We start from the raw sequence: 14,799 nt of genomic DNA, 5'->3' as shown, positions 1-14,799 counted from the left end.
GTAGTCTCACTGGGAGGAACTACAATTTGTATTACCCATTGGATTACATGTAACTTTACCACAAAATTTCTGATCTGTAACTATACAACAATGTAAGCTATATTTGGCATTTTTCTACTCAGTACCAACACTGCTCAGTTTCCATTTCCACCTGCTTAGTGTTACACATGTATATGACGGCTTGAATTATGACTTGCATGTACCACTCTGTGTAAGTAGATTTGCAGGGGTGCACCTAAGTTTTGTACTGGTACACTGTATGTTTGCATACTACTAGGGATACTGACTCTCATGTTACAGATTTAGATCACTTGTATGTTATCCAAGTTCCTGTCTATCACTATAGCCAGAGCAAAGTGGGCCGTAGTGAAGTAACTAGTCTTCATAAAGATTGTGGTGTGCACGCAACAATGTTTTGGTGCAAGTAATCTCTGTTCAATGTGTGTCAGTACAAGTAAGCTGAAAACTGTATTCAGAGCCCTAATATATAGGTATAGTTCCAAAATGTTGATGTCTCCATGGTCCTATAGGAGGAGATAGCCAAGGCTTGGAAAGTGAACAGACAGGAGCCTATTGTCATCAGACTTCACTTATCCTTCAGCCAGTACCTGGATGCCAATGGTCAGTCCTAATGTTCTCTGAACTTTTATGAACTGTTTGTTATTGACTAACGTTTTCGTGGTTTAGACAAGTAAAGAAATAGCATGAGAAACATAAGTATCTTTTGAACCTGGGTGTTTAAGTCATAGATTACTTTTTGTTATCAGATTATTTCTGTATTGTTTGGGCTGAGCATTTTATTCCAGTAATATTTCTAGTTGTGAGACTATCATGCACATTTTGTTGGATTAGAGTTGAATGCCTTATGTTAGACATAGCATACAGACTAACCTTACTTATATTGCATGTCCAGAGCCTCCCAAGGTTGAGGTTTTCCAGCCTTCTAACAAAGAGACTTTTGGACTGGGAATGCAGATACAAAAGTGAGTGCCAAACAGACTTACTACTAATTTTGTAAACTTTCAATTTTATTGTACAAGAAGCCATATGATAGGTCAGAAAAGGAAATACAATTTATGAGCAACCAGTAAAGGGCATCAAGTGCAAACTTAAGTTGTTGTTTTTTAACATTGTAGAAAGTCTAACAAGAAAATATTTTGTTAAAATTTTACTTTATTGACAAGTATTGTGCCTACTTCAGGATAATGGAGACATTTCTATCTAAAGAGTGGAAGGACCTGAGCAATGATCGAGTGACAGCCATCTGTGTTCCTCTGAGGCCTGTCTCTGCTCGTGCCTCACATCCACACAAGGGGGCTTCTTCACATGGGTAGGTACTGTTCACAGCTCATCAAACCACACGGGAAACAAATCTGTTGTCTTCCTACAATGTATCTTCCAAGAGAATGTAACTTTGGTACTGTACCAAGCATTGTGTTCTCATGAAGGCTAACACCCTGGAAATCCAGGGTGATGGTTAATAACAAGTCAGCATTGTTTTTCCTCATGGGATCATCATTTTCGTGCATGTGAACCATTTTCATTTCAACTCACAGGATGTTGTCACCCACTTGCTTCACAGGAAAAAACTGAAACAGCTGCACAAAATGTCAGAGAGCTTCCAATCCCTGGTATCCTCCTGGAAAGTCAGACCAGTCAAGAAGTAATCAGTACATTAAAGTTGTATTAAAGATCATAAATCATGGTGCTATCTGTTCATCTGTTTAACATGGCAAAGGCAGACAAACTATTAAAGCTCTATAAACATTTTTGATTGAAATTACCAATCATTCATCTATACCTGTAACCTCTGGTCAGACTTTTAAAATAATTTTCACATGCCTGATCTTCTCATTTCAAAGTCAACATTATACATGTACATCTTGTTGAAAGTTGAACACAAGATAATGCTTTCTTTAAACACCATCCATATTGTCAAAGTGCCATGATTGGTGATCTTTAATTAGTTTTCAGGGAGGCAAGGTATACTGCTAGTTGCTACTCTCTGCCACACTGCAAATACTGCATTTCTGTATTTTGCTTGTCCAGTGGTAAAATACAGGTGTGTAACAGTTAACCAATAGCAATGTACATTATCTCCCTTACCTTGTCTACACGTTCTTGTGGAAGAAAGTGTTTCTTGAATCCAGCTGCTTTGAGATATGTCCCATTATATTCTTTTTTACTTCCCAGTTTACTTTGGCCAAATGAATACAATATATTGTCATTATGCACTTAGCCTAATGAACACTGCATATATTTTCTGTAGAATCCATGACAGACATGTGGCCCAGCTGGTGGACATGGGTTTTACGGTGGAGATGGCACGTAACGCTCTCTTCATGACACGGAACAACTTAGAAGAGGCCATCAATCTGCTTCTTACACAACCCGAGAGGTACAGTATACTAGCCTGGTATCCAGCCGTATTATAGCTCCAGAGTCTCTTCTGTCCTCTCTGTGGAGAGGGACATTATGCCATAGTCCACTGTTCTTTGTGCTTGTCAAAAAGAGCCAGGGCAACTTTCCAGTACAAATTCTGTACATAGCACCTGTCTTCTCTGTCACATCCAGTGGAAGAATAGCTCTTCAGTGAGCTAAACTGGATTGATGTTACAGCATGAAAAGGGTATTTTTGGTGCAAATATCTATGTTCATTGAATTAGAATATTGAAGCTTAGACCACACCAATTTTATCTGTTGATTCTTGAAATCCCTTCTCCTGTTTTCCTAATGTGAAAAAAGGGCCAAAGGTCTCATTCACAAAATTTCACTTACTGTTTTACCATCCATTCAATCAAGAAAGTTGTAGTATAATAAAACAGAGTTTAACATGCCTCCTATGGTCACCTTTTGTAACTGTGGCTGTATTTGTTACTTATTGAAACTCTTTTATTTGAACCTGAAGTAGAACCCTTCTGTTTGTCCCCAGCTGCAGGCCAGCAGGAGGGGGAGGGGCGGGGAGCAGCAGCTCCTTCCGTGGCACATGGACCTCTGCACTGTTCCTGGCGCCCTCCGTGGCACAGCAGCACCAGGTCGTGCTGCCAGCGCGTCCATCTCAGCCTTTAAAACCTGCAACCATCGGGGACGAGCTGCACCTGGTGCCCTGTTCAACTGAGGTGGGCTGGGGACAGCTTTCTGTCAATTCACATTCTCAGTATGCTTGCAAGGGGAGTTTGGACACGAAAAAATACTTTTTCACATGTTAAAAAATGTCTTCAAAGTGAAGATGGCTTTAAATTGTGAATTTAGTATGAGAAGTATACCATAACAACAGAAATCCACATTTCACAGTGTGACTTAACATCAAAAATAGTGGTTGTCCATGTTCCACAGACAACATTTGTGCCTTTGTTCGTTACTATGTACCTAGGACATCTGACTGAAGTAATTTATTTCAGCTAGCAATCTAGCACCTTAGCAACTATGGCTTGTGCAAGTTAGTAGCTACATGAACATGTATTTATCTGTCATCATCTTTACAGAGAGGTAGGACTGCCAAAACCATTCCAGGATTGGAGTACGGATTCCTGGCACAGGTGAGATAAACTTCTTTTCTACTTCCTTGATACATCTGATCCTGTTTGCAAGGAGATGGTCTCTCTTGAAAGGTCTCATTGTGAGATGTCCGTGTTGCTGTGATGGACTGATTTCTAAGTTTATCAGACATGCTTTTGTTGCCCTTTAAACATAACTAATGTTATTCTGCAATGGGACTGATTTGCATCTAAGTTCAAAGATGTATATTATACAATCATGTACAAAGCATGTCTCCTTTTGCAAGCTTCTTGTTGCTAATGCATTATACAGTACATCGATATTGGTTAGACATACAGGTAATGAGATACACTACTCAGGCAACTGGAAAGGTTTATAATTGATCGAGTGCTATGACTATGAGCATCTGCTGTCTTTTGTCAGTGAACAAATATAATCATGTCATTGACAAAAAACTTCTGTTTACAAAATCTATCCAGTTGCTTAAGTAACTTGTATTTTTAGCACATGTAATACCGTTAAGCTGCCAGTCTGATTCTATGATCTTTTATCCAGTGCCTAATATATGCACGGAACCGCATCCCAACCCTGAATGAATACTGTGTGGTGTGTGATGAGCCACATATATTCCAGAACGGCGCTATGTTGAAAGTAAGGCCCAGCACTTTCAATCTTTTGCTCAGTAAACTGTACTGATAGAATACTAACCAAAACTTATATCAACTTGATTATTTCTTGTTTGACAGTTAATTAAGGTGTGACATCATGTTTAATGTCAGTTACTGGAGAACAATAACTCATAGTATATGTTTGTATCCCTGCAGAAGTTTTCCTCCCTAATTAAGATTTATATTTCTACCTGTATCATAATATCATGGGCCCCTCTTTCTACTAGACAGCAATCGCAAAGCAACAGTTCAGTGATCAAAATTGGAATTGTGTAACACTGTAACCTTTGATTTCATAATTGAAATGTGATGCAAGATGTAAAAGAACAAGTCAAAAGACAGCAAAACAAAAATGTGTTTTTTGACTATGAATTTCATTGAGCAATCTTTGGTCACTCAGCGGTCACAACCTCCAGTGGAGATGACTGTACTGTAGTGTTGTTGTGACACATGATTTCTGCCCTAGCCTGTAGTGTGCGAGCGGGAAGTCTGTGTTTTTGCCTTCCAACAACTCGGTGTAATGAGAGGAGCTGCCGATGACATTGCTACTGGAGCTGAGGTCAGTTTATATTTGCTAGTGCTCAGTCTAAGCTTTGTATATGTAGTCAGTATATGTACAGAAACAGTTGTGTTATATTCACCCCATGTGGAGACACTAGAAACATGTATGATGAAAACCTGAAAATAAACCACCTGAAAATAAAACTACAGCATTACATAAAAAGTTTCAAGATTTACAGAGTATGTCATTTTCGTGCGTGTATCGTACATAATTTGACATCATTCTGTAGCACAATAGCATTATACTTGTAGACACACAGAAGGTTGTGGTACATTGCAGATAGTAACTTCCTCCATGTAGCAAGTAGTATGATCCTCTCTGGTATTTATAGCTCAATGGCCATACATAATGTTGTGGATCAGTGCATGCAGTGTTTACAAGATATTAGTAACTTTCAAGATGTAACAAGGTGGATTTCTGTCCGGACCAGGTTGTGGACTTGCTGCTGGCCATGGTGAAGGCCAGCTCACACTCCCCGAGGAAAGACCTGATCCTCGACCCCTTCCCCTCAGTGGTAGATCCTGATAATGCCAAGGAGATGGTGCTCAGTCCAAAGGTAATACAGGATCTAATGTTGGTTTTCACTCTTAAAATGACCATTGATATGTATTGGCTATTTTTGAAGCAGTATTCTATATGTGAATATTTATTTCAAAAGGTTGACAGAATATTGTGCTTCCATGCTCTCTAAGGAGTTTAACATAGTTTTTTTGTGTGTTTATTTTAGAAAAAGAACTATGACCGGGTGAATGCAATCCTGGACAGCCTGATGAGTGTACGGGAGATGACCCAGGCCTCAGTGGACATGAAGAAACAACTAGACAAGAAGGACAAATATGCCTGGCCCTTCCTCAGCTGGTAAAAACACTACAGTAACTCAAAATGAATGCCATTATCTTGGTCATCCTCAATTCTGACACCTCCAGCAGCTAAGTTAGCAATAGCCTAAGAACCGATACTGTAATGTTGCAGTGTTTTCCTTTTACCTTTCAAAAGGTTACATACACATAGCTGAGCATTAATAGAATGTTTATGTGAAAATTATATTTGTTTATGACACATAGCATATTGATTAAGCCTATAACCAGTAACCTACATGTACTTGCATTGAAGTAGTATGTCATGCTTGTTGTATGTGTCCTATGTATCAATCACAGGGTGATTTCCAGCAACAGATCGCATATTGTCAAGCTGCCAGAAAGCAGGGTATGAGTGACTTACTACTACATTTGGATTGCCTCTTAATCTTGAATATGTCCCATTTGTCATATTTGATACCCTAGTAATCTAATATAGCTAGGTACAAGGTATTTCATTTCAAGTTTAAGTTAAACTGAACACTTTTTCTATTCCCCCAGAGAATTAAGTTCATGCATACCCCACACCAGTTCCTGTTACTGAGCAGTCCCCCTGCTAAGGAACAGGCATTCCGTGAAGCCAAGAGGCAGCATGGCAGTTTGTTTGCATTCCAGTAAGTCTTTCTTTGTTTCAGACTCTTTTTATCTTTGTGAAGAGATTTACAGCCGTCTTTGTTCCCAAGCTTTTGAAGAATTTCTTTCAGATGCTAATGTGCTAGTTGGCCCTGAAAGAGTATATCAGGAAAGTTAATCATGTCTTAAAATATACAACTCAGAGTACTATTCATGTTTGCAATTTACCTAAAACGTTGTCTCCTGGTGTTTCACACACATTGACTTCTACTACATGTAAGACATGAGATTTACATGTACATATGTATTCCTCAGACTTTCTTGTTACAGTGTCCCTGGACAAGTAATAAGGAAATTGTGTCGTTTCTTGGAAATTTTGGATTAGAATTATGTATAAAAGGACCAACTTCCAGTGCTGTACATGTTGCGAGGTTTCTCTGCCATGACCCAACCTTTTGCTGTGATATTGCAGTGGTTCCCATATAGAAAACTGGCATTCCATCCTGAGACATGGCCTCATCAACGCTTCAGGTACCAAGCACCAGGTAATGATGCTACTGGCTTACAAAAACATGTATGATACTTCTCCTTATTGTTATTCAATGGGAAGAACTGACATCTTCAGAAAATGTTTGGATGATAAGAAGAATAGTGCTGTTTCTGAGCTCAGCAGAGGCACTGCTTCTGAATCAGAAGTCATAGTTAGTATCATTTTGTTTCTTTAACTGATGACCAACATCAGAAATGTTTAATGACAGATGGTGTGGTTGTCACTATCTTATGCATTTAACTAATGGATGTTGGCATCATCAGAGAGCATAGAATGGATCTGCATTATATTGTTTTTCTTGTAGATGTTCAAGAATTCTGCCTAATGTAATATATTGTATACTGTATGTTTGGCTTTTCTTTTGACTGTGGTAATGCGTTACGCTGTTTGCAGATCAATGAATATGAGTATTTGCTATACTATAGCTGATGTATGCCTTGCTTCTAGCTCCATGGTGCTGCATATGGTAGTGGTATCTACCTGAGTCCCAACTCCAGTGTTTCCTTCGGTTACTCCTGCATGGGTCATGGCAGTCACAAGGCTGCCAGGAACAAGGCTCTGCTAGTGGTAAGTCATCTCTGACAAGTACTAAAAAAACTCAGGAAATGATCCATGAGTACGTGAGCTATTTGGTAGAAAACAATCATTACATTACAGGGTTGGACAAGTTTTCTAAAATTCACTTGTCCTATCGGGCAAGCACATAAAAAAATTACTTGCCCGAACCAATTTTTCACTTGCCCAAAATTCAAATGTCACTTTTATGTTCATTTTCACTTCCAGCAATGGAATTCTTGATTTTGCCTCTATTCTTTGATGTTGACCATTGCTTGATGCCATGACTGTAAAAAGGAACAGGTATATCAAAATGTCGCTCAATCGAAAAATCTTACTTGCCCGATCGGGCAAGTGGGGTAGGTCATGCACTTGCCCAATCAGCACTTTTACTTAGTGGACTTGTCCAACCCTGCATGATTAAATGTGTATATTGTCTATAATGTAGCAATCTACCATGTATTCATCAGGTCCAGCAGGTTGTCAACATTTGTCATCAATCACACGATGATGGAATTTATGGGGTAATTCTATTCATTTTGTTGATGTCATAAGGCGTGTCTGGTATCAGATCATTGTTTGAATTGTTTCCAGTGTTCAGAGGTTTGGAATCAGTGGCTAATGGCTTTTGAACTGTTGCCTTTGCCCCACATAAGTCATAAAACAGTACACAGTCACTTTTATTTGACTTTGATACCTCCTTTCTGTAATATTTGGAATATGACATGTTACATTGTGTGGTACATGTTTAGCCATCTGGGTGTTTAAACTGAAAATGGCTTCCTGTGCTGTCAAAAATGCATTTTGCATGGTTAGAAAGGACTCTTTTCAGATCCTTAAGGTTCCAGGAACATCCCCCTCTTTACCCTTTACTGACTTTAGTCAGTCTTTGAGGTACAAAAAGTACTTCTCTTCCTTTTGCTTGCAATTTTGCAAAAGAAATCACAAAGTTTAACTGAGAGGTGTCTTTGTTGCTCTGAAAGGTTTGAAACAATACTTGAGCAATGTACATGAATGGCCAGGTACTGTGTGTAACAGTTTCAGGTTTTCAGGTGTGTGGTTGTCAGGACATATTTCAGTCACAGCAGGGAGTGCTGAGTGTGTGGTGTGCTTACACACTGCACAAGTGAGTAAATTGCATTGTTGATGGCCATATTTCAGACCCCCCATCGGAAGGGGTTCCTGCAAGGCTGCAAGGCCCTTGGGTGTACTAATCAGACTACTGCAGCATCAGTAAGTCCCTCTCATCTTGTGCCGTGACTTGTCCTTGATGGCTTGATGTGCATCATTTCATGAAAGACAATCCCTCAAGTCTATCTTTTGCTGTGTCTGGATCGTTTCATGGAAGTTCAGGACATGCTGGCAATACACAACTTTACTGGTGTACAGACCCTACCAATTGGCACTCATGCACAAGGATAATGTGTGTTGCACGGATCCTGTCTATCATTATGATGAATGTTGGAGATACACACCATGGGTGCTGTCCTAATGCAGCCTGTGATATCGTGGGGAACTTAAGTCACCAACCCATTGCTTACCAACTCTTAGCCTTTGTGCAGCCACCCTAATGAACCATCGCACACTTATATATACACAGTATTTCATAACATTTCATTTGTGCAGTCAATGCCAGTTCCTTATATAACAAACCCTTGGCAACTGTGAAAGCTGCCTGTGTGTATTGGCTTTTGTTTTTAAGTGTGTATTGACTTTTGTTTATTGCTTGTGTGTATTAACTTTTGTTCAATGACTGACTTTCTTGTCATCCTTTTGTCTTCTGGTTTCACAGCTGTTTCATTGTTGAAACAGTGGCATTTATTGTTATCCTCATTTAAAGTTTTAGGTAATGAGATATCCCTTAAAGCAATTGAATGCTAATGCCTCAGTTGTCAATGCTGATATGACACAGCACAAAATGTGTCTCAGACTTTGTTTAAAAACCCTGCATCGTAGCAAGGAGTTTGTAGTTTGTTGTGGTCGTATGTCTTGGTGATATTTGTTTTCATTCTCATTTGTTATTCATTCATTTATCATTATTGAAGAAAATACAGAAACACTATGTATGTATTAATTTTCTTATGCATGTTTGCAAGAAATATTTGCCATAATCGCACTTAAGGGTATACACAGTGAAGTCATATGCATACAATGGGGCTATGAATTTAATTGGGAAGTAATTTTGCATTATCAGTTTCTCATATGCGCATTATTAAGAAAATACAATTTTCTTAAGGCAATGTGTAATTGAAAATTCATACTTTGACCTTAGCATTGTATATCAGGCTGAGCATATTTTGGTGCATGTTATTGCATGGTAAGTGGGCATGTTTTTTTAGATGAAATCATTTGGTTATTGTTGCATGCATTCATTCACGCAATTTTGTCTGGGACATACATGTCCAAGCATTACAATACAAAATTTTAAAAAGAAATCTTTTTCTTTCAGTTGTGGGAATAATCTATTTTTCTTCACCTCATCTGGATGCCTTTTATTTCAGGAGAAGACAGGCAAGAAAGAAAATACAAAGCGTTTCTTAGAGAGTGACAACTTGACATGCATAGCTCTCTGTGAAGGTGAGGTTTACAGAGTTTATGATGCAATAATTAACATCACAAATTTGTTACTTCAGAGTTGGTTTAAACAGACTATATAATGTAGCTAGATCAGGATTGTCAGTGTTCAACTTTGATATAATTATGTGATATCAGTTATTCTGTATCAAAATGCATTTCATGGCTCAAATTTGTTTGCACTACTACTAGTATCTACCTGACGCAAAGTCATGTAGTTTTAAGTTTTGACAAGTACATGTCTCTTCCATGAGTAACTTAAGTCTGTTCTTGCAGTGATCCATTCCAAGGAGCTAAGAAAACACAACAACATCTGGGTGGTGCCTAACCCTGACCATGTCTGCACAAGGTTCTTTTTTGTGTAAGTCTGTCAAACCAATATCTACAGTTTTGCATTGATGCCTCCATGTTTTATTAGCTGATTTACATACTGTTAGGTAATTCGGTAGGAGTAACATCCTAACATAAGAATTTAACATACGTGTATATCTGTTCTGGAGGACTAACTTCGTCTGCTCCACCACACAAGAGGATGAATGATGATGATGATGATATCTGTTATACACCAACAGTTGTGAAAGGATGAACCATCCTAATTAGCAAAGAAGAAACCTAAATTTTAAGTGGTACACATTTATCATCCATCATGATGTCATTCTTATGCTCAGAACACTTGAGGAATTAGCAACATTTATCAGTCTCTTCTACAAGTATTCAGTATTTTTACCGACCCAGCTTACCCTTTGGGTTACCCTACCTGTCTTAACAACTGAAAAACATCAAAATATTGAACCACTAACATACTCTTTTGCTTTTTCTCAGTCCCCAATCAATGTATCAATGTCCGATATTTCAACAGAAATGCACACACTGGTGAATAAACAATTGCTGAACTGTGTCATAATCACAAGTAGACACCTTTTTTATTGTTTTGTGGTGATTGACTATCTACTGATGCCTCCTGTGCAGGTACGAAGATGGGCAGGTGGGGGATTCGATGGTAGACACCACACAGGAGAAGTACCAGAAGGAGATACTCAGGGCCATCGGCAACATGACGGCCACAGACTGACAAGGTCGTACATGTAGCAGGATAGAAACATGCTGGTTTCAGGCAATCTGTCCGGGCAGTGAAGTTTTATTAGTTTTTGCTTAGTGTTGAATCTAAAAAGAACACTGACTGGTGTTGCAGACCTGGGACCGACATTGACAGTTTGGGTCATGAAGGGCAGAGCCTCTTTTCCTGCTAAAGGGTGACTCACACTAATTTATATTTCACAATATACTAAGACTTGAACAGTTCCATGATTATGGGGAAATCATTGATCTGTTGGCTGATCTCAGATTACAACAAAGTGTCATTGTATTATTTACACTTGATTATATAAATTATTTGCACATTTCAAGTTCACAAATTTCTAACAGAAGTGGTAGTGGTTCAGACTGAATGCAAGTAGGGACTACACTGTTCCATGTCGAATGGGTCAGAACCTAGTTCCCAAATACTGAATATGGCCACAGCCTACTCCATATATAGAGTGTTATAAATTACTGGCTTCTACCCCAAATATTTGTGTACGGCTTGACTTTGTCTTACCTTTGTTTCCAATTGGACAATCCATAATGGTCTTCAGTCCTTTTGCATTTCAATTCATAGTTAGGGTATAAAACCAGTTTCTATCAGATCTCCTCAGTATCACTAACGAAAGATAGTGGATGCTATCTGAAACGTTCAACCATTTCCAAAATCATATTCAGTTGCTTGAGTAAGTGCTTTTTACCAGTCCCTGATAACTGACCTTCATCAACAGATCATTTATAAGATTTCATTAAGTTAAGATCGAGAAGTATTTTTTATCTAAATATTGTAAGAAGTAGTGAAAGCATTCATATCAACTGTAGTGAAGGCAATATGTCTTAGTCTGAAGAAATTTCATTTTAGATGCATTGAATGATTAAACAGCAAACCCCACTTAAAAGGGATTTTCTGTGTATGGAATTGAACATTCCATCCAGAGCTTCAAAACAATATGGCGGGTCTTCAAACATCAATTTTACTTCACAGCTCTTGCTTAATATGACTAGAAATTCCTTTGGATTTTGAATAACATTTAATAAGAAAGAAAAACACCTATCTTCAAGGAGAAAATTGCAATATTGAAGATGCATAAGTTTTCCACTGTGTTTTCTATTGCCAGCACGATTATAGAAACACAGTACATTTGTACATTCAAAGCACTTTATACATGTGTAGTCTTGGCTATGATGTTGTGGAATAGTTTTGGACCAGTCTTTAATACAAGAGGTGAGCAACAAATTCTTGGCCTCACCACAAATTTTGGGGCCTAGTTATGAAGTATAAAGCCTTTTATTTTTGTCTACCAAAAATCAAATCATTATGATTATTACAGGTCTTCGTCAACTCTGCCGAAAGTCAGACACCCACTTAGTTGGAATGTGAAAAGATCCTCATGAAACATTTTGACAAAATTATGCCATGAGGAACATGACTCACAAGTCAAAGCTCTGATCACAGGTCACTATTATTTTTCTCGCTACTTACATGCTGATTTTCACAGGGACGTTTACTGGAAAGTAAAGACCACATTCAGTTGTGGATATTGATAAAAGGCTTCGCACATATAGAAGTGCCCCAAAATGGTGGGTTGTGCACCTTATTGCTGGTTGAGGCTAAATTTGTATGTTCACTCACATTTGTTGTGCAAGCATCAAAAGTAACAGTTTAATTATATACCAATGTTTCCAATCTGTTGCCTTAGTAAAGTGTAATGTTGCACAAGTCTAGCCCGTGGAATTGGTGACAAGTGACTTTCAAGTGACAAGTTCCTCCGTGTGGGACAATTGTACATGTATATTAAAAAGGTTGTTTTCAGTTGAAAGCCTTAAGGTCTGTTCCAGGCCTTGATTTCGTCATTATGTTTTAATCTACTAACTCCATTGAATAACATAGAGAAAAATAGTCACTTGATGATTCCAAAAGAGTTTCTAATTTGTAGAATATTATTCCTGTTCTTATTTTTACTAATTTAAACACATAGTGTGCAATTGATTAATGTTCCACCAAAACTTTCTAACCAGACTCACTGCAGTGTTTATCATATTCTGTTTTGTCAGGATTGCTTTCTGAACAAGATTTATGAATATGAAGTAATATTTCTTGTGATATTCATTGTGGTAATGCCGTATTATGTTATGGAACAAATGCTATATTATCTATTTTGTACAATCTTGTTCTTTAGCGTGTAGTCTCTGTTTATTGTTGCTTTCATCTCTAATGCAAGTTTGTTATGAATTGAAATACTAAAAAGTACTAAATTTAATGTTATTTACACAAGAATCTTTATTGTTGTAACAGTACAAAGGTGGTTTGGTAGTTTATCTGCTTATACTGAATCTGCCCTCAGAACTGTTTGAAAGATACTAAGACAACATGCTATTTAAGTGCATATTTACCCCTCAAGAGTTAGTTTCTGAAATTTGCAATGTATGATGGGATGTGATGCAGGTTATCAGTATCCACAAGCTGTGACCCATGATGCTTTGTGACAGGGTTGAGCCATTGGTAAGACATGTAAGAGACTACGTACACTTGTCCCCATCTACAGTGTTAGTGTGCTAAGAGACTGGTGTGTGCTGCACTGTTACCGCTAGTCTTTCAGCCATTTCAGTTGTTACTTGTAATTTTATTTACTTGTGCAGTGGTTTTATTTGATGGTGAAAAGAAGTTTTCAGTTTTAAATTTGCATTAAACAATTCTGTAGTTCAGTAGTCATACAAAAGGGACATATTTGCAGTGTCATGGATTTACATTGGAGAGATCACTGCAAGAACCCTGAAAATAAAACACAAAAAGTTTCAAGATTGTATATTAGCTGGAAGTTCACTTGTGCTTTGTTATTTCATTGCTGTAGTGAAAATCATGTCTGTGCTGCTGCACAGGTTATATAAAATTGTGTCATCATCATGTGTGCTGAAAATGGTCAATTACAGTCATGACCAGTTATGAAAGTACATGTATAGTCATTTCATGCTGTTGACAAGGCCAGACAGAACTTAGCTCAGAACAAGAATCAAGGGACCAAGAATTTCTATGTTGTAAAGATGTATATTCCCTTTCATAGTTTGTAGCCTGAAGTCAAGATGGCAGTTTTGTACAGAATGAAGTCCAAAATGTTTCATGATGATAGTGCCCTTAAACAAATGAACTTGCCAGCATACAAATGTATTCACGAATTCTAAGTGTGTAGTCATTCCATGAATACGAGCTCATACATATCCTTGTTGTTCGTATTGAGCAGACTTATCAAACCTTAAGTACATGTAATGTATGTGTATATGCCAATAAATGGATTTACACATTATACTTGTCCTCTCAAGTTCTTGCATCTAAAAAAAATTTAAGCTTACACATTGAAGTGGTTTGAAATAAGATCACACAAAAAATCATTAAATTTCGATGGTGACTACACATCAACTGTGTTCAATTCAGGTTATACTGTACATATATGTGGCCAAAGATGCCAAAAGTACAAATATGTTACTATATTGGCCTGTGCTGCCAACCTAAGTTTTATCTTCATAAGATTCAGAAGCAAGTTGGATGTAACATTATCTTAACATAGAATGATAAACAGGAGTTCTGTGAATCAAGTCCTGAATTTTATTCAAAATGCAAATGTAATTTTTCAATGGAACTGCTTGATATCTTATCTTTTTATTGACACACACAAACTAAATCATATGACTTCCAACAAGTAGCCTTCAGCTTCCTGTATGTACAGAATTACACACACTTTTCTGCACTGGTAAATCATGAAACATAAAATAACCTGCATGTTCAATGAAATGCTCAGTCAAATTACTTGCCCACAAATCGATCTTGTCCCATCCCTGTAAGTGTTTACAAACTGCTTTTGATAACATATTAGCAGTGATACATGA

The 14,799-nt window shown here is 37.8% G+C and overlaps 1 protein-coding gene across 1 annotated transcript in view; it reads left to right on the top strand.

The window, feature by feature from the left end:
- Positions 1-14,219, top strand: part of LOC118409563 (protein mono-ADP-ribosyltransferase PARP6-like) — a gene marked incomplete in the record, with an annotated part of 27,026 nt that extends 12,807 nt beyond the window's left edge. Inside the window, 19 exon segments of the mRNA XM_035810670.1 lie at positions 531-621; positions 914-983; positions 1,202-1,330; positions 1,583-1,663; positions 2,270-2,398; positions 2,933-3,119; positions 3,486-3,539; positions 4,054-4,149; positions 4,633-4,725; positions 5,159-5,284; positions 5,456-5,586; positions 5,886-5,934; positions 6,087-6,199; positions 6,631-6,703; positions 7,156-7,275; positions 8,425-8,496; positions 9,765-9,840; positions 10,114-10,198; positions 10,807-14,219. Of these exon segments, the coding sequence (XP_035666563.1) occupies positions 531-621; positions 914-983; positions 1,202-1,330; positions 1,583-1,663; positions 2,270-2,398; positions 2,933-3,119; positions 3,486-3,539; positions 4,054-4,149; positions 4,633-4,725; positions 5,159-5,284; positions 5,456-5,586; positions 5,886-5,934; positions 6,087-6,199; positions 6,631-6,703; positions 7,156-7,275; positions 8,425-8,496; positions 9,765-9,840; positions 10,114-10,198; positions 10,807-10,909 (1,878 nt within the window).
- Between the last annotated feature and the right edge of the window lie 580 nt (positions 14,220-14,799).

The sequence above is a fragment of the Branchiostoma floridae genome, chromosome 2 (assembly GCF_000003815.2).
Source record: "Branchiostoma floridae strain S238N-H82 chromosome 2, Bfl_VNyyK, whole genome shotgun sequence".
Classification (NCBI taxonomy): Eukaryota; Metazoa; Chordata; class Leptocardii; order Amphioxiformes; family Branchiostomatidae; genus Branchiostoma; species Branchiostoma floridae.
Note: the sequence above shows the minus strand (reverse complement) of the source record. Positions and strands in the feature narration are given on the sequence as shown.